At 46.1% G+C, this 25,361-nt stretch overlaps 1 protein-coding gene across 3 annotated transcripts in view; it reads right to left on the bottom strand.

Moving 5' to 3' along the window:
• The window catches only part of ASCC2 (activating signal cointegrator 1 complex subunit 2), a 1,015,237-nt gene that overhangs the window by 772,979 nt on the left and 216,897 nt on the right, over positions 1–25,361 (bottom strand). The window contains exon 5 of one of the 3 annotated variants that reach the window (XM_069619285.1): positions 8,633–8,725. The exons of the other annotated variants lie outside the window; for them this stretch is intronic. Within the exon in view, the coding sequence (XP_069475386.1) occupies positions 8,633–8,725 (93 nt within the window). The remainder of the gene's footprint in view (positions 1–8,632; positions 8,726–25,361) is intronic. 3 annotated transcript variants of the gene reach the window in all.

Below are 25,361 nucleotides of genomic sequence, written 5' to 3' on the forward strand. Positions count from 1 at the left end.
AGGAACCTGAGGCTTTATCCCAGGTCACCGCTTGGGACTTGATGGTGTCGCCGAAGGTCGGCGATGGGGTATGTCCTTACTGTGTTTGCGTTTGTGTGTGCCCTGGCCGCCGGGTGCCTTCTCTATCACAGGACCGCCGGCCTGCTTCTCGGTCATGGGTGCCCGCCCTTGGGGTTCCGACGGACCCCGTTCGCCCTCGGCATCACTCATGACCGAGAGACTGCCCTTGCCTGAGTCTTCCGTCACGTCTATGGAGGCTTCGGCCTGCATGGCGTAAGTGGGCCAGTGTTTCGTCTGCCGATCCTTTAGGGTTTCAGGCTGGAAAATCTGACAGGATTTACAATGCTTTTCGGCATAATCTCTCGAGAGTCAGTGATAAATGGGATTTTGTCCATTATATTTTAAAAGGGCAGGGGACAAACAGAAGAAAGGTGGATGATGGGATACGCATTCCCTAATAGAGGTCCGTATAAAGAACCTCCCCCCTCTCTCCCTAATGTAATGGGCTGAAGCCCGAAGAGGCCCGTGAAGGCTGCGTCTGGTCGATCAGTCGTCAACTATGTGGGTGTTCGTCAGGACGAGTGGTTGAGCAGTCGTACAGGGAGGCAAACAACAAGGGAAAGGAAGAAACTCTACAAGTACAACTTTAGTTAATTAAAGGCATCAGCCTGGAAGAGAACTCTGATGGCGGAAAAAAATAATCTGAGGGACCTTGATGCATGAAGGACCATAGGTACAGTACACATCACACTAGGGATAGTATTACTAAACACTCCCTATCGACGTCCGTTTTCGAGTTTTGAAAACAAATCTTGTAATACTCTGCGACTTCCACTAGATGTCAGACTACGCAGAGCATGTGATCTAAGCAGATCCACAAGCTCCAGAAATGATATTCCCAATAATAGAATGCGCTACCATGCAGGGCTGTGTCTTGGCAGCCTTCTCAACTACCTTATTAGATACATCAGCCGGGTGCAATACAGGACCCACCTTATCAACGTAGATGGATGAGAAGAGAGGGACAGAATTAGTAGCATGAAGAGCAGGTGCATTCAATTCCTCTATAAAACCAGTACTAATATCCAGACTTGTGGACGACCGTGTGGATTGGTTAATAGTATGATCCTCTGGTGGTATTATACCACCAGGATTCTCCTGCCGGGAGGAAAAAGGCATATCCAAATGTCTTGCTAAAATACTTAATCGGCGCGCACTCTGGGTAGCAAACAACAGTTCCCTAATCACAAGGCTATACAGCAGGGCTTAAACTAAAAGTATAAAAGCTGATTACCTTACTCACAAACACACCCCTGCACACCAGCACAAACCAGCTGGCGCCTAGCTGACGGACCGTTGTAAGATTAAATACACTGTCGGACTACCGCGGCTTCTGGAGGATGTGGTTTCCATAAGGCAAGCCCAATAAAAATAGCAGCCCTACCAAGTCCCAACGTACATGCGAGCAAGGAAACAAATTCCTAATCTAACAGTTCAATTAATACAATAAACTCAAAACAACCAAGCTCATAAATGCAATCAACTTGTCAATGCAGTCCAACATTCAAACGCAACGGCGGCACAAATTAGCAGGGACCTAGTTGATAAGTCTTAGAATGTGGCATGCGTGTCTTTGGCTAAAGGCAATTCAAGAGTAAACCCAATGCTAGGGGGATATAATGTTTTGGGGTATTTGGGGACTAGATTCTAAATAGGTGGGAAAGGAGGTTTGGTGGGGTGGGAAATGCCGCAAAATAAAAACGGGCGATGGAATGACATGGAACCAAGTTAAGAATAAGGGCCACCTCCCTTACCACCACAACTCCCTGAGCCACACCTGGCAGACGTGGCCCAGGTGGAGTGAGTAGTGTGGGGCCCCCCACGCTGCCTCAGAGTGCTGGCTGCACCTGACATACGCAGCCTAAAGATTTAAAGACTTTGGGGGCCCCACACACTGTTGCTGCTGCTGCCGCCTCCCACTGTCCAGAGAGTCACCATCAAAGAGCGTAGGAAGCAGGAAGGAAGATCAAGCGAGCAGCAAGGACCTTGAGACAGCCCTGGCCAGGTTATTTTACAAATAAGGTCTTTTAAAATAGTTTTTTAATATAGTGCACTGTATAGACTTTGTATATATTGTTAAAGACATTTTATATTTTTAAAAGGACTCATTTTTTTTGTGTTTACATTTTTATGTTCGGCTGCGTAGGAGAATTTAAGTTGTATATATTGTCTAGTGTTTTGCCCTTTTTGTAAAAAACTCACAAAACCCTGCTGATGTACTGGAAAAAGTGTATAAGAAAGCTTAAAACAACTAAAAAGAACCGTACACCAGAATTCCTTTTGTCCGTCTCCCCTAGTGTGCTCCAGTTACTCTTACCTTGTGTTTCTTCCTTACGGGTATTTGGGGAACCAACCTGCCCTAAACTCTTGATCTTCCCTACCCATACGTTCTTCCTATCAAAGTACACCAAGGTGATCTCGAACCCAGGAGAGCAGGGTTTGGAGACAGGTAAAAGGCGGGTCAAATTATAAGTGAAGAGATAAGTTGTATATTGTGTGCCTGCCTAGACCAGCCCCCCATAAGGTGTGTTGGAGGATCACCCCGCTACAGTAGCAAGCAACCTGGTGGTGGCGTGACCAACGCTGATACCGCACGTGAAAGAAGTAATGCACACTTCCAACGAGCAGCACAGTGCGAAGCAGGAGTGCGAGCGGTGTCTCTCGGCTGATCACGACCGACCCCACTCGGAGGCCGGGACGGACCAGTGCCCTGCGATTCGAGAATCGCCAACATTTTCTTCCTGAAGGAAGCCCATTCCTCCGGTGTTGTATGCTTGGTGGGGTAAGCGACCCGCCGACGGGCGGTGTCCTCGGAGGAGGACGGGGAAGGCGACCGATGACAGCGCTTCCAGGAGTGCCTCGAAGAGGCAGAGGAGTGGCGAGACCGACTCCGGGACCGAGACCCACTGGACTTCCGACGACGACGACGTGGAGAGTCTCCCCTCGAGTCGTCTGTCGAAAGCCCCGCAGACCTCAACTTCCAGGGCTTGGACACCTTACCTACCGATAACTTCTTTTGCGCTCCCGCAAGGCTTTCGACGTGAGCGACTGGCAGTCGACACAGTCATCCGTGTCATGGGCCTCCCCGAGGCACCAGAGGCAGGCGTCGTGCAAGTCTGTGACCGACATCTTGGACCCACAGTCCCCGCACTTCTTAAAGCCCGGACGCGGTGTGGAAGACAAGGTAGACATCTTCACGAAGAAATACTTCACAAACACCAAACAGGTTCGAAGAACCGAGAAACAACAGAAACTCCAAAGAGTCGAGGCGCGCCGAGATTCCCGAAGCGAACACGTTCGCGGAAAAAACGGAACTGAGGCTACGGGCGTCTGGCGTCCTACTTATAACATCCAGTGACGTCGGCCGTCGGAGGAGGTCCTCGAGGGCGGCGTATCGACGTCATCGACGCAGGACGCAGACGCCGCAGAGTTTCCGAAGCAGCACAGCTGTGGTGATTACGGTCATAGATATGGAATACGTCGGAGGACCCAATCCCCTCGAATGAGTGTTACTGATGAGAATAAAACCCTGACCAATTACTCCCGGAGGCAAGGCCTGGGAAAAAACTTTAAATAACAATCTGAGTATTAAGAAAGACTACCTTGGAGGACATTGTAAAAATGAGACCACAGAAAGCACAAGAAAGAAAAATGTTCTTGAGGAACTACAAGAGTTGATCGCTGAGACTACCTGTTCTACCAAGAGGATGCCTAATTCAAGGACTTCCTGAATGAACTGGAGGAGAGACAGGCAAAGACAAATCATTCCCTTGGTCTATTTAAGTTAGTTAACATTAGTGGCTGGGCCACATAGGGTAGCTTGGACGGAGGACATATTTTCTTTGGGACTTTATGATAACAAACAAGCATCACGTTGCTTTAGATACGTAGGGTACTCCCTTTAGTGACAGGGAAAGTTAGGCCCCTTCTGACTCGCCAGTGCAAAACAGACCTAGACTCAGGTGTAGCCAATGGTCTAAACACATCAAATCCTCTTCATCAGAGGTCATCCACTTCCCTCAAAATTATGCATAATATCAATTGAGAGTTGACATGCACAGTGATAGAGTCTAATCTTGAAGATGTAAATTCCACCTGCTCGATATCTGAAGATTGAATTAGTTTAAGTGCCGGTATAATGTAAAAAACGTCCAATATTTTACCCCTATTTAATGGAATGGAGTCCACGTCTTTCCATAATGCCTCCACAAAGAAACCTTTTCCAAAGTCATTCATATTCACTGTGGGGCCTGGGTTCTGCAGGTGCGGGATAGAAGCGATTGGCTCTTTAGAACATTGGATTGTGGTTGTAAGATATTTGAATGTGAATTCATTAGGATAGTTAGGGATGGAAAACACAAGACGTAGCAGATGAATATAAATGTACTGTTAACGCCGAGACAGATTCAGCCTCTTCCCCCACACTCTGATCTTCTTTTCATGTAAGAGGCAATATCTTTTTCTATGGCTTTCAATCCTCTCTGTTATTGGAAGGGAGGGATCCTTTGCAATGCCCACCCTTTTCTTTTTTTTCCCTTTTTGATTGCCTAACTGAGTTGGTTCGATGTAACTTAACTATGGAACGTAAACATTTCCTTGTGGAGTGTTTCTTTGCCCCGGATACATTTTTTTTGTTTATTTAACTTATTTTTCTTGTTAATTATCTTAGAACTTGAAACGCAGGCCATTGCACCCGATTCACCAAACCCAGATAAAACTAGCCGCTTGTCTCAATCGCTCTTCCCTCGAATCTGTAATAATCTCAAAACAGGCAATGAGGTTATTTCCAATAGCCAGACCACATATTGTTGGATCGTTTCAGGTTGGTGCTTTCGATGCACTTAAATTTATTGTATTTTTTCCACTGTACGTTGATGGGGATTTTATCTATTTTTGGTTCGGCAGTGTTTCCTTGTGGGCCATCCAGTGCCTCAGCTGTGTCCCCCGAAACGCAGCTGGCACCACTCTCCCCAGACCTGGTGTCTGCCCGCGCTTGAGCTAGGGATGAGTCTTACTGTCCATTTTGGACCTAATTTAAAAGGTTTGTAGACTTGTGTGTTTCACTTCACTTCTTCAATTAGTGCTGTTCGCCCTCGAATGTTGCAATTAAAAGTTCATGGGATGCCAGCATGTGTTTTGTCCAGAATCCTGCATATGCCTAAGGGTTGAATGTAGTTGCCAATGTCCTGTATATATGATATGATGGGTTAGTGCTTAACACCCAGAGGTTGTAAAGTACAGACCCGGGGATCGAACCTGTGTTGTCTTGCTTCCAAAGCAAGCACGTTGTCCCTGAGCTATCCTCCATTGTAGCGCTTAAATACCCATAGGGTGGTTAGCGCAGACGTATACACAAGTAACCAGGTGGTGACAAGTAAGACAGACACACGTGATCACAGTTCAAGGAGGTTTATTGAACAATTAATGCTGTATGCAGGTTGAAAAACGCCTAACCTAAATCTAAGATGGGAACAAGCGTCGACCAGCAAATGAAAACATAAGGCAGTCCTAGTAGTGTTGTGTCAAAACAAAGAGGGCCTATACTAAGAAACCTATTGCCAAACCTCACAATTAATACATAAAGGGGTGTGGGACAGTTCCGAAGAAAAGAAAGTGTTCTAAAATAATATGTCAGGATGCAGTAGTCTGGGTCTCCCTTCCCTACGTTTTGGATACGGGATAAGATGGGAGCTTCAAGCACAGTACAGGCTCCTCCAGCATGTGACAACTTTTCCAATAGCAGCTCTCAGGACACACACTCTGGCTTTTCTAGCACGAGATGATAGTTCAGCTTTTAACCCTCGTGCTTTCAATTATTTCGATGGCCAACCCTCGTTTCACTTGAATGTCTCTTGCCTTCGAGGACCTGACGTGCTCAAACAACAACACAAAAAAGTTCCTTTAGCAAATGAACGTTATTTTCCAATGCTTGCTGGGTCATGGGTTCACCTCTGGGTCCCCCTCTTCTGGGCTGACCCTTTTCATTTGTATTCCAAAATATATCACAGTTCCTGTATCAATCAACTTTGGGGGACAGTTTCACCCCTGGATCGCCCACGATCGGGCTCAGACCCATCTTGCCTTTTGCAGGATTTCTTTTCCCTTGGTTTCTCAATGTTCACTTTCACTGTGGGATTCACTTCCCTTTTTCCTCAAACTGCTTGTAGATCAAAGTCTTTCGAATGTACAGGGATTTTGCTTGACCTTCTGTATGACCACTTTGACCTATTTCGCCGGCCCTCCTACGGCCTTCTGGTACTTGCAGTTTCTCTCATAAGAGGTACGACCAGAGTTTCTCGAATTAGCACCCACGTGGTGCCACTTTCCCTCTGCAGCTGGTCTCTCCTTCACACTTTTAACAGTTCATTCAAAGTTCAATAGCTTTGGTTCTAAACTTGCCACTTTGCGATTCTCACTCATCACAGCCCGGTTCTGATCGGTTCTCCCCTCGACTCAGCGGTTGTGATTAACCGCTTGGCTGTTGGCTTCTTCGGAGTCAAAACCGGTACCACAGGTGCAGGGTCTTCCCTCACGCCTGCCTATCGGCAACGGCTTGCCCCGCATACCGTTGACATCTGCTGCAGGACACTTGTGCTACTGTTCGCGGCCTTAGGCTCTCTTCCATGAAGGGTCTGCGACGAAAAGGGCAAAGTCACTTCTCTCCTCGCCATCCTCTCGATTCCTGCCGCCATTCTCCTTCTTTTGAACTGCCACGTGGTAGCTGTCTCGTTGTGCAGTCTGCCGTGCTCACCTTGTTGGAACTGTGCTCTCTGACTCCACCTTTTATCTGTGTGGGGAAGGGAAAGGGCCATCAGGTGTGTGTGATTCTGATCAATTGCCTGACTTTGCCTGACCCTTGTATTGGGACATGTCAGGTAAACGGTTCTGGAGTTAGTCTGTTGTCCTTTGTTTTGTGCAAAAGTGTTAGAGTTAGGTGGGGTGGGGGGCAGTGGTTTGGCATGTCCTCCGTGAGAGGATGGGGAAAAGGTATAAAAAGAAATGGGATACCGCGTCTCACCTGTCTGTGTCCCACTCCCTGAGGACCACCCCATCCAGGAGATCCTCCCTCGCTGGTCCACCCCCAGGAACTGGATTCAATAGGGATGGCCGTGTCCTGGCGACCTGGATGACAGATACCAGGGGACTAGCTAGGGAGACACCTTCAGGTTTCTCACACCAGGCACATAGGGTTGTGGGGGAATAGAGGCTCTGGCCCTCCCAACTCGCTCACCCCGCTTCTGGGGCATGTGAGAAACCAGAAGGTGTCTCACCCACTAGTCCCTGGGGATCTGTCATCCAGGACACAACCATCGCTTTTGAATCCAGTTCCTAGGGGATGGACCAGTGCAGGAGGATCACCTGGGTGAGGGGTTTTCGGGGAGTGTGAGTAGGATACCGGATGGGGAGACGCAGTATCCCCTTCTCCGTAACACCTTTACCCCCTCCTACCAGGAAGAATACGTAGAAACTCTACCACCCCCCTTTTCCTACACAAACACTTTCACACGGACAGCCCGCTCATAAAAACAAAATACTGCTATTTCCCCAAGGATAAGGTAGAACCCATCTTGTCCGTAGGTGGGTCATCATTGATATCAGGCCCTATTGCATTACACACCCGTCATTTACTTGTGATATGTGCTCAGTCTCACTGAGAAACCATATGCTTTAATGCCATAGCATCTCCACATTTCTAGGTAGTTGTAGGAATCCCAGGTCTAGGTTATCATAAACCCACCATTGATTGTAAAGCAAATAAACGTCTTTTCAAGGAACCTAGTGCCCTCCATCATGTTATCAAGTACCTTTGCTTAATGCTTCTCAAGAAAGTAAGAGAAATGTGTGCCTAGCAGATCCACCAATACAACTTCTGATAATTCAAGGACAGTTAGCCGATGAATACATGGATTATGCAGATGATTTTGATGCCAAGGTAGCCGAGGGACTCGTACCTCACAGAGATTACGATTGCCAGATTGAACTACTTCCCGGAGCTCAAATTCCCTATGGCCGAACAGATGCCCTTTCCAAAAAGGAAAATATCATTCTTAAACAGTACATCAAAGACAATATGGCCAAAGGGGTTTATTAGACATTCCACTTCCCCGGCAGTAGCACCCATCTTCTTCATCCCTAGGAAGGATGACACAGAACTTCGACCTCGTGTTGACTATTGAAGATTGAACGCTACAACCATAAAAAATCATTACCCGCTTCAACTGGTCCAAGTTCTGATTGACAAAGCAAGGTCTACACCATCTCAAAGGGGCCTATAATTTGATCCGGTTGGCTGCCGGAGACAAGTGCAAAACAGCATTTCAGACCAGATACTGTAATTACAAATGCCTTGTACTGCCCTTTGGCATTTGTAAAGCACCTGCATATTTCAATACTTCTTAAACAACATTTTCAGAGCTATTCTAGACATTTATGTGGTCATTTAGTTAGATGATATTCTGGTCTTCTCTTCTTATAGAGATCATATTTGTCATAAGTGCTCCAGAGACTTCACAACAATCAACTTCATGCAACACTGTCCTAATGCTTCTTTAACCAGGAAAGGATCACTTACTTGGGATATATCTTCACTCCACATGCCATTGTGATGGATCCACAAAAGATTGCAGCTTTCATGAACTGGCCTTCTCTCTGTACTGTGAAACAACTGGAAAGATGTGCCAATTTTTACTGGTGCTTTATTTCGGCTTATTCAAGAGAAGTTCTTACTTTGACAAAACTCCTCAAAAAAAGGGTTGCCTTCGTCAGGATCAGTAACCTTTTGCATATTAAAAGAAATATTCACTTCTGCACCCATGCTATGTCTCCCCGCCCTTCCTTACCCTATACAATAAAAGCTGATGCCTCGAATCAAGCCATGGGTGCCAATTGTTAGAGATTGACCCTACAACCAAAGATCTGCATCCAGTGGCATACCAGTCTCACACCTTCTCTGTTTCAGAAATAAAATATAGCATCTTTGAGAAGGAATTACTAGCTATTAAAGATGTTTTTGTTACTTGGTGCCATCTATTTGGGTTCTAAAAAAAGACTCCTAAAGCTATTAACCAGAGGCAAACAGTGTGGATTCACTTATTTTCTCAATTTGACTTTGTTGTTACATTTAAGCCTGGAATATCGAATACCAAGGCAGATGCACTCGCTCGAGCTTCCAAGAAGGATATGGAAGACATCAAAGCCATACCCTTTGTTTCCCCAGAAAAGATACTTGGCCTCATAGAAACCCTATTCTTCCCTTACAAAGAACTCCTCAAAAAGGCTTACACATCATCTCATAAAAGGCGTTTCTCAAAGACAAACACTTGCATCAAGAAGATCAAGGTCTTCTCTTTCATCAAGACAAATTATGGCTCCCTCCCAGAGTCAGTCAACACACCTTGTTATATTGGTACCATGATACTCCAGGTGCAGGAAACTTCAGTATTCGCAAGGCCTATGATAAATTACAAAGCATCGAATGGTGGAATATCATGAAGAAGAGTATGTCCAAGGATGAGGGGTCTGCGCCATATCCAAAACACTGAGAGACAAACCTACTTACTTCCATTAGCCCAACCTCAACAACAATGGCAGACCTGCTCTATGGATTTTATAACTGATCTGCCCGCAGAGCGAGATTATGATATGATAGAACATTTATAACGCGCTTAATACCCAGAGGTTTCTAAGCGCGGACCCAGGGTTCGAACCTTTGTTGCTCCATGTCGTCTTGCTTCCAAGGCGAGCAAGTTGCCCCTGAACTATCCTCCCGAGACTACATGCTATATGGAACATCATGGATTCCTTTGCCAAAATGGCTCATTTCGTTGAGTTGCAATAAGTCCCTTCAGTTCCCATCTACGTGCGTACATATCTACAGTATGTATTATGATCGCTTTGACTACCATAAAATGTCATTACTGACAGAGGATCACAATTCCCTTCAGCCTTTTGGAGAGAGTTGAATCGACTTTTAGACATCCAATTGAACATCACATCTGCATATCACAGCCAAAGCAATGGCCAGAGTACATGTGCCAATCAAACAAAACCAGAGGTGCTATGTTACTGAACAAGATAATGATTGGGTTACTCTATTGCTTCTTGCTCAGTTTGCTTACGACTACTTTCATACCGCTATTCATGATACGTATTTTCATGTTTCCCATGGGACGCATCCTCGCTAAATTCCAATCTTAGGGGCTACAAATATCACAGTACCTGCCGTCACATATTGGGTTTATCAAGTACAAGCAGGACTAAAGACTGCACATATCTATTTGAAGAACACGCTCGCAAATATGCAGATCAAAAGAGACGACCTGCTCTGGATTACAAGGTTCATGATAGTATGGTTATCTAGTCCCCACATGAAGATCCCTGTCTGTAGCCAGAAGCTCAAACGGAGTTACATAGGGCCTTTTCCTATTGCCCGAGTTATCAACCCTGTGGCCATGGAAGCACTGTTGCCTTGGAAAAGGACGCAATCCCTGCAGTCAAGGCCACAAACTGATTCAGGCTTTGCTGGTGTAGTGGAAGGTCCTGTCCTGAAATTTGACGTGAGCACGTAGGGAAATGTGCCGTCATCTCGAAATCCAGAATCACTCTCCAAAACGCCAGTTCAGCGTTCTCACAACAGTGGCATACCGTGGAAGGAATCCCTCGTACCTTAGGTAATTGGATAGCTCCTGTCAAGATATCAAGCTTTCTTTATACTTTTCACACTCTACCTTGTTCTGCCCTTGTTTGCATCCTGTTGTCCGGTACTTTCTGTTTTCTCCAAGGCGTTGTCCCCTTTAGTTCCAGGTAATATTAACATGATTGGTGCCTTTGGAATCCTCTGGGTACCAGACGTTTCTTTTAATTCTGTGTTTCTTGTGTCTTTTCCCGATTAGGGGGTACAGCACCAAGTCTACCCAATACTTCACAGGGCGTGACACATAGAGCTCCAGTCAGTTGGGGGGGGGACAATCCCTACACCTGGTTGCTAGGACAGGTGGAGTAGATCCTCACAGGTTTGGAGTGCATTTCCTCCAGACTCCGAGAGTGCTCCAAGTCAAATAAGGTTTGGACAGTCACTGTGGATCAGTAATGGCATCTAAATAGTGTCCTAGTTCGTGCTGGGGGCTCCTGGCCTGAGGACCCTTGAGGAAAGTTCATTTTGGAAGGGTTGATGTTCCTGGAGGTCCAGCGGCTTGCGTCGTTTCCTTACCTGGGTGGGCTCCAGCTGGCAAGTGGTGCACACTTTAAGGGAGAGCCGCATAGGAGCTCTGGCTCCTTGTTCTGCCATTTACCTGTGCCCAGCAGCTTTTCAGCTGCTGCTCATGCCTGGCTGTCCACCGGTGTGCCACTTTCAGGTTCTTTCTGCACTTACTCTTTCTCTGGAAGAATTTCTAAGTGCTGTTCTGTAGGGGGCTGTTGTTTTTTATTCTTGCTGGTACTTCTCACTTCATCAAGGTACATCTGAAAACAGAAGTAAATACTGTGCTAGCACTTCCTGGGCATGGGGTAATGCAAATGGCTACTGCACATTAACAAACTGGCACTTAGGGGAAAAAGTGGGCAAAGGAATAGGGGCTCTCTCAACTGCCACCGTCCTTCTGGGGTAGACCTGGCTCTAGATTTCTCCTGGTAGGCCTCCCACCCTAGGCTGAGGGGGTTTCCGAACCACTCTTGACAAGGTCAGGCTACTGACTGTCACATGATGCAGAAACACTGGAAGATGCAACAGATGTGATCCCTCTTGGTTATTAACAATCCATGTCCACCTTCAATTTGTGTACAGCTCAGATTGAGAAGGATATTTCTCAGGGTCCGGCACACCTACGCAAAAGTCCATGAACTAACTTATAAATATTACCTGTAAGCGTACAAGAACTGACCAAACACTAATGTTTATAAAACAGTCTATCGCTTTTACTCTGGGGATGGACATGTTTAATAGGTATTTCTTCAATTATTTTTATGGGAGAAGATGCAGCTTAAATCAGCAGTGGAATTTAAGACGTCAAAGCTGTGCTAGAATTAAACACATCAAGCACAACAGACCTGATAACCTATGTGTTAGTAAAACAGACTTGCTGTACTGATGGAGAAAGGGGCAGATGAGGAAGTGGTCCAAAGAAAGGGCTAGGTGATGGATATAATAAATCAGACAGAACTGAGGCAGTGTCCCACACTGGAACGCTAAACAATTGATCCAGAATTACAGCAAAATATTCCAAGTGGCTGAAATATCGGCTCCTCTGAATTTTGCAAAGTGATGGTATCCCCTATATGTTCAGATGGATAAGAGACAAGATCATTCCTCCGAGGCAAAGGGATCAAGTATCTTTATGGTACAGGGTTCCAAATTGCTGGCAACTATGTAGCTCCTGTTTCTAAACTAGGAGAACCTGGTTAGCTTGAAACTAACAGCTACTAGGAGTTACTTTAGGCTCCCGAGGCCAATTGGTGCATTAGGCATTAACATTTAACTTTGAATGTTAATAAAGAAGAATTATGGCACATCTAGTAGACATTTAAACAGAATTGATCATAGATAATGTGCAAAAAGTACAAATGTGCCTCCCTTGCAGACGTTTCAGTTTACGATGCACTGTGTATTTGCTCCTAGTTCCAATGATAGCTCCAGCCAATGTTGGGATGGAAATGAGTATATACCACCGCCTTGGCACTTCCAAATGCGGCAAACACTATACAAAGTGATCTAATATACAAGGGCGGAGCACTCCACGGATTAGGCTGCATGTAAAAGCCCCATAGCGCTTAGACATGGACGCTTGGCACTAGAAAAGCGTGGAGCCCTGGGCTCCATTTTTGTTAGGCCCTAGAGGGAGAAGCTGCAGGCTCACACTGATCGCATACACAGTTCACATGGCCCAATTTCTGTAAAACGTGATGGCTCCGCGTGAGCCTTGTTCCCACGGAAGTCCACTTCCCCCTCTTCCTTTCAGTGTTGTCAATATCTAGTATCTTTCGCTGGAATGTACCCTGAGCGTGAGACAACACCAGGCTCTGCGCGGCATCCATTTATCTCCACTAAACTGCCATTCGGCCTCTAACCCAAGATCAAAACCCCAGGGGAAGACCTTGAATTTGGGAACAGTGGTATCAATGAAGCCTAGAATGTGTGGGCCAGCATAACTGTATCTCATCCTCCCTGCTCCCTGGTACCATTTCCTGTGCCGCCCAGGTGCCTGCCACGAAGAGTTAATATTCTGTCATAGCATGTTAGTTTAGATAGAAACATTGTTCTGAATGTGTGACCCAACCTTCACTGCGAAGATGAGCCCAGCTGACCCACGTGGAGTCTGATGGACAGAGAAGAACTAACCAATAGTTGCCTGGCATCCCCTATGGAGCAGGTCCAGGTGTAGGGTCCCCACCAATCAGTGGCCCCAAGTTTGTATTGCATGTTGTGACAATGTTTCCCCTTATAAGCTGATGTTTGTACTTGAAAGGGCCAGGGCGCTCTCAGACAGCATAGTCCTTTGCTGACATTTGTATCTTGTGTAATTAAACCTGGTTATCCTTGTAACGCTCTCTCCTGGCCCATTTCCCTAGTGGGGTGTCTTTATTCTAGAGAGTGTGCATAATTGAGGACTTGCCTTCACCTACTATGTGATGCCCAACATCCAGGAGCTGGTTTTATTTGTTTATAAGGAGTTGAAGCCCGCAGGATCAGGGTCACTAACATAGCTACAAGTGAGACAGACACAAAGCAGACTAGACACCAAGAGCTCCAGCAGAATTAAGAGCAGGAAGGGATTTATTCAAAGATTAATGTTTTCAGTTTACGACAAAAGCTGAGATGGTTTTCCTCAAGTCTCAGATTAGAAGGAAGGGAGATCCATATTTTAGCTGCCACAACTGGAAAGGATTTACCTAGGCCATTGTTCTGATTGAAACAAAGATCTTACTAACACATCTTGGAGGAGCACACAGATCTAATAGGGACATAGGAAGAATCATGGATTTAAGGTAAGCAGGGGAGGTGCCATAAAGGCAGTTGTGTTCCAATATTGCTGCTTTGAAGGATATACGAGTGGCGATGGGAAGCCAGTGGAGTTCTTGCCTACTCTTAGAGATGTGGTTCCGCTTCGATTTGCTTTTGACAATTCTAACTTCATCGTTCTGGGAAATTTGAAGTTTAGAAGGGCATTTTTTATTAGCTCCAATCAAAAGTGAGTTACAATAATCTAGTCTAGATATGATTATGGCATGGGCCATAGAGACACAGTTTTTCTGAGATAGGAAGGGCTGAGTCTTCCTCAGCAGTTAGAGATAGTAGGAGCAGTTTTTAGACACATGGTTTGCGTAAAGGTCTGCAGAAAGATGAATACAGGTACGTGCCAAGCGTTTTGACCCTTTTTACAACCGAGATATCACAATTGTCAAGGATAAATGATTGATATGTGGGTTACAATTTAGCTTTATTTTGGGGTAAACCAAAGATCAATAACTCAGTTTTGTTGCCTTTAAGGCATATCCAATTAGTATTCATCCAAGACTCAAGTGAAGCATAGATGTACCTTAGATGGTTTGAGTCCAAAGAGTAGTCACCCAATAGTTTGATCACCAATTGGGTGTCATCTGCATAATTAGTAAGTAGACACACATGCCTTCCAGGAGGCTACACAAGGGCCTGATGTAAAGAGTGAAAAGTAGGGGAGACATTGATGTAAAGATTGAAAAGTATGGGAGACATACAGGATCCCTGTGGGACACTATAGGTGACTGAGCTCGAGACAATGTTGCCTCTCTCCAGCACACTGATGTGTCAAGAAGGAATACACCCAGTCAATAGAATCCTGACCACAGTTGTGTGAAGTAGGCGTTTGTGGTCCAGCAAATCAAAAGCCGCAGAGAGATCTAAAAGAACCAGAAGGCCTGTATGTCCCATACAAATGATCCCCAGCATACAGGTCTGAAGATCTAGCATAGCCGTCTCAGTGCTGTGACAGGGTCTAAACCCCAACTGCTTAGGGTATAAAATCCCAACGGATTCCACAAATGACTGAAGTTGTAATGTAGCAATTTTATCTAAGATTTTCAGTAGAAAATTGCAGTTGGGGATTGGCCTCCAATTACTGGCTTCCATGGGGTCCAGGCATGGTTTTTTCAATAGTGGGGTAACTGTGACCACCTTGATGTCCTTTGATACCAGTTTGTGATGAAAAGATGAGTTAACTAATCTAACAAGAAAAGTGTCAAAAACGTCCTTGTTGTCAAGTATCAGTTTTGGTGGAATCACATTTTCTGGAGAGGACGACGGAAGCATTGTAGCTAAGATTTTATTCATGTCAGCGATCAATATAGGATGGAATTCGAAACCCTGCTGTCCTCTCTCACTAGCGTGCACGACCGTAGGTGGATCAGGCTTGTGTTTTATAGGAAAGTCTCAATTTTATCACAGGCTTTCAAGTTCTTGATATCAAAAGCAGGCTGAACGTTGGTACAATCCGAATAATTAGGTGTAACAATTGTTGCCTGAATTTTTGGGGCGACTAGATGATTGAAAACCTCAGAGTTTTTTCGGATTGTTATTTCCAGCATCTGTTTAATAAAGAGATTCTTTTTGATTCTAGAATAGTAACACGATAGATTTTTTCCAGGGTCTTACAATTGATCATATTCATATTGATCTTTCAACCATTTACCCTCTGATTTTCTTTTATCTTTTTTCATTGTATGCAGCGCTTGGGTGAACCATTTTTGATTACCTGGGTTCTCTCTACTTAATTTAGGTTTAAGAGGGGCCACTCTGTCCAACATTTGGATCATAATAGACTTTAAATTTCACACCAAGTTGGCTGGGGGGGATCAGGATCGTAGGAAGAAAGCATAACTTGATCAATGGAGATCTGCAGATCTGTCAGGCCAATTTTATTAAAATTTTGACTAACAACTTTCGTTAATGGGTTCTTGGCCTTTGGGAGGGGATCGGGCAACTGTATCTGAAAGACAATGGCATAATGGTCCGACCATATGCAGGGGAAGGTGCTATCTATATGCACATCAAGATTTTTGGCCACGACCCAGTCAAGAGTGTTACCCTTTGACAGTGTTGAGCTCACTGTTAGCCACCCACAGTAAAGTCAATGTTATTTAGGGTCCCAACAAGTGTGGAGGATTCTTTATCAGCTTTATGGTTTTAGACAACAATTGAAATTGCCAAGTAGTAAGGTGGAACGATTAGGACCAGTCCAAGTCTCTTAGAATTGCCAAGAGATCTTCATTGAAACTTGGCATATCAGCTGGGGGAGGGGGGATAAATTAAGATGAAGTTTACACAACTACAGGGACTTGTGGTCATCTTTAGATGGAGTATTTCACATTTTTGACTAGCGATAGGTGCTTGAAAAAATGTCAGGGTATTTTTGGCAATAGCCACGCCCCCTCCATGCCCCAAAGCACAATTTTTACATGTGATAGTGTAAAATGTTAGCTTGATTCGAAAGAATATGGTAAGGAAAAGGGGTCTTGCAGAGCGTCCTGTCAAGAATCTTGGCTTCACTGGCTCTGTATAAACAAAACTAGAAATGGGTTGGGGGCGGGGGTGTTAATGAATGGGATAAAGATAGACGCAGAAACTTGTGTTGTTGACGAGTGCAGGTCAGAAGCAGCCTTTACTATGTGACGGAAGGGATTCCCTTTATTCCAAGGAGGGGGGAAGGGGCTCAGGTGGGAGATGCTCAGATGGGTAAATCCGTAAGGGAGGCCCCACAATTTGTAAAGCTGCGATGAGTGTTGACAGCAGCCAGACAAGGCTGTTGGGTAAGAATGGAGGTAGTAACACTGTGTGAGACTACCTAACACTTATCTGTTCGGTGTTAGGTAGCCCACCTTTTGGTAAAGGTCTGTACTACACAAGTTGGTAGTGTGGCTGAGCAGCCAGGCCTATCTCAAGAGGGGTAAATGTGAACTGTAGCAATGTTCGTAAATACAAGTAACACTTACACTAAAGGTTTCAGTTATAAATAATTGGCTAACATCAGTTTTTGAATAAGCGTTCTTTAAAAAGGGCAAGATATGTAACACTGTAAATATACTTTAAAACATTTTCAGAATCAAACAAGTTAGTGGATACTCTTTGGATACGCTTCTTACACAATTCCGACACCCTGAGGTGACTTCATTCACAAGGACAGTAATGGCATTTATATATCACACTAGTTATATTTTGCAGATTCTGAGGTTGCAGAAAGGAAAGGTTTAAGGAAAGAAAAGGTTAAGACATGTATTACTTACCGTAAAAGCATTTCTGATGGTTGCATCTGCTTAGATTCACATGCTGTGCATATGGTCCAACATCTAGTGGTAACCGCAGAGTATTGCATCTTGTCTTTCGAGAATCTAAAGGGGACGTCGACATGGGCATGCCTGCAACACTATCCCTACGTGACGTGTAGTGTACCCAAAACCCCTCTCGCATCGAGGTCCCTCTGATTGTATTTTTTCTGTCTAGAGGGAGCCTTGTGACTATCGTGAGTGAGTAAAGAAAAGAGAGCGAGAAAGTGGTAAGACGTCTATGTTCCTTCGATCCACGCGGGTAGGAAGTTTGGGCGCATGTGAATCTAAGCAGATACAACCATCAGAAATGCTTTTACTGCAAGTAATGCAGGTCTTCTGATGTTTGTTAATCTGCTTAGAATCGCATGCTGTGCATAGACTAGCGAACAGTACCCAGAGTTGGAGGTGGGTTGTGAGAAGGAACAGTAGTGAAAAGATGTCTTCGTACTGCCTGTCCCACCTGAGAATCAGACCTAGAATGAGTGTCTAGGCAATAGTGCTTTGTAAAGGTGTGTACAGAACTCCGTGTTGCTGCTTTGCAAATAGATTCAAGGGGAACATTTGCAATGAATGCTATGGACGCCCCAGTGTCTCGAGTGGAATGTGTTCTAGGCTTGAAGGGCAGTTCTCTCTTAGCAAGATTGTAGCAGAGTGTAATGCATTTGACAATCCACCTAGAGATAGTGGATTTGGAGACTGCGTCTCCTTCTCTTTCTGCCGCCACCGAAACGAAAAACTGATTAGTCTTTCTAAGTGGTCGAGTTATTTCCATGTAGAACATGACAGCTCTGCGTACATCCAGTGTGTGCAGGGTTCTTTCCCCCAGGCTTGAAGGATTTTGAAAGAACGTTTGTAGTTCTATTGACTGGTTCGCATGGAATTTTGAAATGAATTTAGGTGCAAATCTAGGGTGAGTGCGCAGAACGACCTTGTCTTTCTGAACTGTTACAAAGAGATCTAGGATCAAGAGCGCTTGTAGTTCACTTACCCTCCTGATGGAGGTAATAGCTATTAGAAAAGCAGCCTTAAGGGTGAGGTCTTTAAGACTTGCCTTGTGCATGGGCTCGAAAAGGATCCCCCATAAGCCTAGTCAACACCACATTTAGGTCCCATCTGGGAGCTGGGTTAGAAATGGGAGGGTGAATTCTTTTCACTCCCTCCATGAAAGCTTTAATAACTGGTATCTTCCACCATGACACTTTCTGTTGTGATGTTGTATAGGCTGAGATTGCAGCTAGGTGTACCTTTATGGAGTTGAAGACCAGGCCTGAGTCAAGTAAATGAGTTAGGTATAACACAATGTGTGCGGGAGAGCAGTTAATTGGATTAATGCTGTTTGAGTTGCACCAAATGACAAACTGTTTCCATTTACTGGAATAGCCGTATCTGGTGTTAGGCTTTCTTGCCTCCCTGAGAATGTCCATACATCTCTGAGGGAGATCTATGATCTCAGGAGCCAGGCCGCTAAATTCAATGTCTGCAGGCATGGATGAAGCGTCTCTCCTCTGTCTTTCGACAACATGTTGTACGGGCAAGTCAGTTTGACTGGAGGAGATAGGGACATCTCCATCAGATGAACGAACCAGGGTTGGCAGGCCCACATGGGGGCCACCAATATCATCGTGACTGGTTCCTGGTGCATCTTGTGCACAATCCTGTTGAGAAGGGGAGTCAGGGCGAAAAGCATTGACAAATCTCCCTGACCATGTTATCCAGAGTACGTAACCCTTGGAGCGGTTCTGGGGGTACCTGGAGGCGTAATCTTGGCATTGAGCGTTCTCTAGAGTTGCAAACAGATCTAACTCTGGCAAACCCCATTCTGCGAAAACGTTGGAGATGATGTCTTCATGTAATCGCCATTCATACTCCCAGGGTAACGGAAAGTCTCTGCTGAGTATGTCTGCCAGAAGATTGAGTTCACCTGGAACATGTTGTGATAGTAGGAACATGTTGCGTTTGAGAGCCCACTTCCAAATGTTCTGAGACAGTTTGGACATCCCTGGAGAATGAGTGCCCCCTTGTTTGTTCAGGTAGTACATGGCTATGGTGCTGTCTGTGAGGATGAGGATCGCCTTCCCCTGCAGTTGTGTCTGGAAAGCTTTTAGTGCTTTGAACACTGCCAACAGTTCCAACAGGTTTATGTGGTTGGATGCTATTTCTGACAACCAAGCTCTGTGCGCTGTTTGTTGAAGCAGGTGAGCTCCCCACCCTGTAAGAGACGCGTCTGTGGTTAGAGTGGCTTCCACTGCGGGGGTGGTAAAGGATTTCCCTTTCAAGAGGTTCACCCTCTACCACCACTGCAGCGAGAGAACGAGGACCGACGAGACGACTACTAGATCGTCCCACTGTACGTTGGCCTGACACCACTGGCTGTTGAGCCACACTTGCATTGGGTGCATGCGCAGGCTCGCGTAAGGAACCAAGTAGCGTTGCGTACAGTCACCTCTCGACTGGCTACATATTGAGGGATCTGAAACAACATGTTTTGGACCCTCTCATTGGAGGGGAAGATGAGGCCGTCCTTTATTCAAATTAGAGCCCCTAGGAACTGTTTGACCTGACTGGGATCTAGGCTGGATTTCTCCTCATTGATAGAAAATCCTAGACTGAATAAAAGATCCATCGTCTTTTGGGTATTTGACAGACATGTTTTGTAAGAGTCCCCTGTTATGAGCCAGTCGTCGAGGTAAGGCTAGACCGGGATGGATTGCCTGCCAGATGTGCTGCTGCCACCGCTAGTACTTTTGTAAATACCCTTGGTGCAGATGCTATGCCGAAGGGTAGTACATTGAACTGATAATGCTCGCCTTGTATCATAAATCGGAGGTATTTTCTGTGTGCTGGCAACATTGAAATATGAAAGTATGCATCTTTCATGTCCAGTGTTGCCATGTAATCCCACTGTGTTAGCAGTGGGATTACTTCCTGCAGCGAGACCATGCAGAACCTCTGTGGCTTTACAAACTTGTTCGCTGGGCGCAGATCTAGAACAGGGCGCATGGTTAGATCCTTTTTTGGGTACAAGGAAGTACATTGAATAGATTTACCTTTTACCTGTGCCAGAGGTATGATTTCTATGGCGCCTTTCTCCTGTAGAGTTTCTACTTCTTGCAGAAAAATGCGAAGATGGTCTGGTGTCAGTCGTCTTGCTCGTGGAGGTCTGAATGTTGGGGACCGGTTGAACTCTATACAGTACCCGTGGGTCACGGTCTTTAGCACCCACTAGTCTGTAGTTATCTCCTCCCATGCCCAAACAAACGATGTTAGCCGGCCCAAGACAGGGGAGGCATGGGAGGGGACCCGAATCTTCAAGTCATTTTAAGCATGAGGCCGGGGAGCCTCTAGGGGTAGAGATACGACCTCTTCCTTTGCCACGGTGTTGATCCCTTTGGGGATACGGGATGGTGTATCCACTATTTCCCTGTGTATAATTCCAATTGTTTCCTGATGAGTATTGTTGCTGAGGGAAGCTTTGGCCACGAAAAAGCCGTTTGGATCCAGATCCTCTTCTCGTAGGGTCTGTGTGTGATCTGGTCCAGTGGTTTTAAGGTGTTGTGCCCCTTTTTTGCGGTTTCGAGGGCCTCATCTACCGCTTTCCCAAACAGGTTGGATTCTTCCATAGGTTTATTAGTGACGCTTGCGTCTCTGGCTTAAATCCAGAGTTCCGCAGCCAAGCATGTCTTTTTAGGAGTCTGCCCTGAGCCAGGGATCGACCAGCTGTTTCTGCGGAATCCAAAGTATTCTTAAAAATACTCTGGTTCACCTGTCAGCCTTCAGAGATAGTGGAGAGGAGACGAGTACTTAGGGGTTCAGGAACCTCTTGTATGTCTTCCTGTAGTGAAGCCCACTGGGCATCGGCATAGCTGACCAACAAGGTTAAGAATGCAGCCGCAACCGTGATTCATTTTCCCAAGCTGTAAAGTCGTTTACCTTCCTTATCAGGGGGTGCCTTGCCGGTTGACAAAGGGACCCCTGCCTTTCTTTCGTGTAGTAGTCACCACCAGGGAATCTGCAAAGAATGACCTCTGATATAAAGAGGGTCTGATGGAGAAGGGCGAATGAGTTTTTCTATTCGCGGGTTCACACCTCTTGTGAGAGCAGGCGTCGATAAGGAAGGAGCCAGACGTTTCTTAATTAAGGAGGGGAATGGCCTGGCTGGCCAGTGGTTTTTCCTTAAGGATATCTTCCACGAAGTCAGCTTCGGGGACCGCCTCATCCATAGCAATCTTAAAATGATCAGCTGCTTTACGTAACATTACGTTAAAAGTCAACTGCTCTTCCACCAGTGATGGTTGTTGCCTAGTGGGAGTGGACTGGGGAGAGTCCAGGGACAGGACATCAGGGTCTTGATGATCCGGGGATTGCCATGGTTAAGGGTCACCCACATCTGAGCTTTCTTCCCAGCTCTCTATAGGCTCATGCATGTCCTCAGGAGTGATGAATTCTTCAACCTGGGTATCAGCATGAATGTCATCCTCTGTTAAATCGTAATTGTATATATCCTCTTCTAAAGAGGGGTAAAAAAGTCTTGGAACCAGCCTTGGGGTCCATAGGGCTCTCATCCCTTGGCCTCCTTGTTGTGGGTTGTTCTGAACGGGAAACAAACCTGCCCAGCCTTTCCATGCAGTTTTCAAATTTTTCTCTAGTACAAACCGAGGACCTAGAGTGGTCTAGAGGTGGAAAAATGTCTTGATCATGTTCATCTGTCGAAAAGCGTCCAGATTTTTGTCTCAACGTCGAGAATAGTCGTTGTTCGCCCTCAGAGAACTCCTGCTAGGGCACCGACAGAGGTGAGATGTCTCTGTGCTTCTCTTTCGACTTATGGGTGGGTTCCGGTACCCCCCCTTAGGCCATCTTTGGACCTCGACAGATCCATGGGCCTTTCTGTGGGCCTCAGCACATCCCGGGCCTGCCGCTTCTGAGAATTGGCAGAGACAATCCTGGCTAAACTGACGGCAAGGTCCTCCACGGTGGGGAGGTGCGTAGCTTCAGCCTGCAAGGGGGTCTTTTTCGCCGGTGTTAGGGCCTTGACCTCAACGTCTGCCTTTTTCGGCAGTGCCGTGGCCTTGTCCTCAATGGTTGCCTTTTTCGGCGGTGCCGGGGCCTTGTCTTCTGCAACAGCCTTTTTCGGTGGAACCGGAACCCTATCGTCGCTGGACACTTCTATTTTGGGGGTTGTGCCCTTTGTTTTCAATTTCCCGGTCGCTAGGCGCAATTGCGGCTGCGGGGAGGGCTGCCGAACCTGACGGTCGGCGGATGCGACCGGGGTGTCGCCGGGGTGTGACTTCCGCATAGATGTGCCTAAGCCGTGCCTATCGGGGCCAGGGACAGACGATGCGGAACACGAGTTCTGTCGAAAGGTCAACAACCTCCGCCGTCGTCACATTTGGTGACTGCGGCAGCGGGAGAAAATTCGGCCTTCGACATACCGTAGGCCACCCACCGCTTGACTCTACGCTCCTTTAATGTCTTAGGACAAAGGAGTTTACAAACGACGCATCGTTCCTCCTTGTGATCGAGCGGTAAGCACCGGTTACACCGTGTGTGCCTGTCTTTCCAAGGGAATTTGCTCCTACAATATAGGGCAAAACCTAAAAGGAATCCTCTCCATAGCGGAGGATGGTTAAGGTGACGAAGACCAAAAGGGAAAGAGGAGGGAAAGGGAAAGACATTCTCAATCTGTATAGAAATGTCCACCCCTGTTAGGGAGAATCCTGTGCAGTTCCCTTGGGGAACACTGCAAGAAAATTAAGACTACAGGCGTAAGCAGTAAACCCAATTGGTAGCAGCCTGCACCACCCAGATTTACCTGGTAGCTGTGGCTGAGCAGTCAGACTTCTCTCAAAATGAGTAGGGCAGTATACAAAGGATACACAACAGGGCTAAAAACACAGTAGAGCAAGCAAACACTGACCAAAGCTTGGTATAAAAGTATATAATTATTTATTTAAAACACACTTTAGGAAATACCCTAAGTACTATAGATCAAAGCAAGTTAGAACACAATCAGAAAAAGTATACACACCTCCCTTAATAATTATTAGACAAGTCTCGGTCAAAACACCACGATTTGTAAAAACAGATGTGAGCGTGTAACTTAGATGGCACTCCAATAATTAGGTTAAAGGGAGAGAAAAAGGCAGGTGATGGAAATAAAACATTTCCCAACACTTTTATGAGACCACAGCAAGTTAGTGAAGGCACAGTCTACTGTAGAGCCAAAGTTCATAGGCCAGGCCCACTTTAAATGGAGCAAGGCGAAATGTGCCCAAGATCACACAGTTTGAACATTTCTGCAAAGACTTGAGTGCTTTTCAAAGGAGGTTGGTTTGATGCGAAAGATAAAGTTAGAAGGCCTGGGGGCCAACCCAGTTGGAACGCCAAGGATTTAAGGGTCACCTTTAGCAATCTGCAGAAAGGGAGGCCAGGTGGAACACAGTACCTTAAAGAGTGAGGAAGCTCCAGCGGTGGCAGTTGTTCCTGGCAGCGGGTGCAGTTCATGGTTTCGACCAGGGGAAGAGAAGATCTCGTCAAGGAGGAAACTTGGAGTCGTTGCACTGCCCAGGGAAGAGACCAGCCGTGGAGTTCGTTCGGTTAAAAAGGTGCGTTCCTTTTATTCGTGGTCACAGTGGTGAAGCTTGGCTATCCGGCCGCCGGGGTGCTTGGCACTGGCGATTCGAACAAGAGACGTCCTGGAAGGCGAACAGCGAACTGGTTGTCCCCACCAGCTCAAAGGGAGAAGACTCTTACAGCAGAAGATCTTCTCTTGCTAAGTGGTGAGCCATGCGGCTCACCACTGGGCCAATCAGAACAGAGTGCGACTTGGGTTGCTAAGGCAACGCAGCCCAGGGTGCCATTTCCCCCACCCACACATCCTGTGGAACCCAGACACAGTGGCACCAGTTGGAGGGCTTCTGTGGAGAAGCCCGCCAAAAAGTGGAACAAAGGGCCCGACCTTGGTTGGAGTTACAGAGACGGACACAAACGCCATTTTGGAAAAGAGTTCTGGAGAAAAGACCCAACCGGTAATTTTATATTAAATAAATAAACCGGCGGTATCTTTAATATTGGTGACTTTACATGCCCTGGGAGACAGTAGTCAGTCCCAGGGTATGGAGTCTATGTTTGGGGGTCACTATGACACCCCTGTGTTACTGCACTGAGGGTGCTGTGTAACACATGCACTAAAACAGATGATACCCTATGGAGTAAAAGACCCCATAGCCCATAAGCACACAATAAGTCAAAGACATACCTCAAATCATGCCCAAGAGTGGGAGGAAGAGTCTCACTCTCAGCAGGAGAAAAAAAAATAAACCCCAAAAATCCAGCAAAGCTGCTGGGAGACTCACTAGGTTTGGCAAATTAGCCTTATAAGAGAATTCTTCCTAACAACCCCGACCCCACTCTTCCTACTGTATAGGCCGGTGGAAGGCCCGGCCACGTGGTTGGCGGCACTGACTGGATCACCGTCCGTCGAGTTCTTCAAGGTCTTCGGCAGAGGTCTGCAACAGCTGTCGAAACAAGGAACGGATAGGGAGATATGGATATTTTATATAACTATTCAACCAAAGGTTGATGGGACAATAAGCAAAGTCTTTGACGAGCTCCGCATCAAGGTGACCAGTATGCTAAGCAGAAAAAAAACAATTTGAGGGACCTCGATGCTTGAGGGTTTTTGGTACACTACACGTCACATAGGGATAATGTTACAGGCACGCCCATGTCGACGATCCCTTTCGATTCTCGAAAGACAAGATGCAATACTCCATGGTTACCATTGGATGTCAGACCATATGCACAGCATGTGATTCTAAGCAGATTAACAAACATCAGAAACAGGGTTTCAGTATATGTGAGGACAACTAAATCTTGCAATGAAATCTAGACAAGCCTTTCCCAGCAGTAACAGTCTAAAACAAGTTACCACCCGTGAGGGACAAACAATATCAAAGTCAATGGGCTAGAAGAATCTAAGGGGAACCAGGACAGCCAAAGTCAATTATAAC

The sequence above is a fragment of the Ambystoma mexicanum genome, chromosome 10 (assembly GCF_040938575.1).
Source record: "Ambystoma mexicanum isolate Mex_15411 chromosome 10, UKY_AmexF1_1, whole genome shotgun sequence".
In the NCBI taxonomy this organism is placed as follows: domain Eukaryota; kingdom Metazoa; phylum Chordata; class Amphibia; order Caudata; family Ambystomatidae; genus Ambystoma; species Ambystoma mexicanum.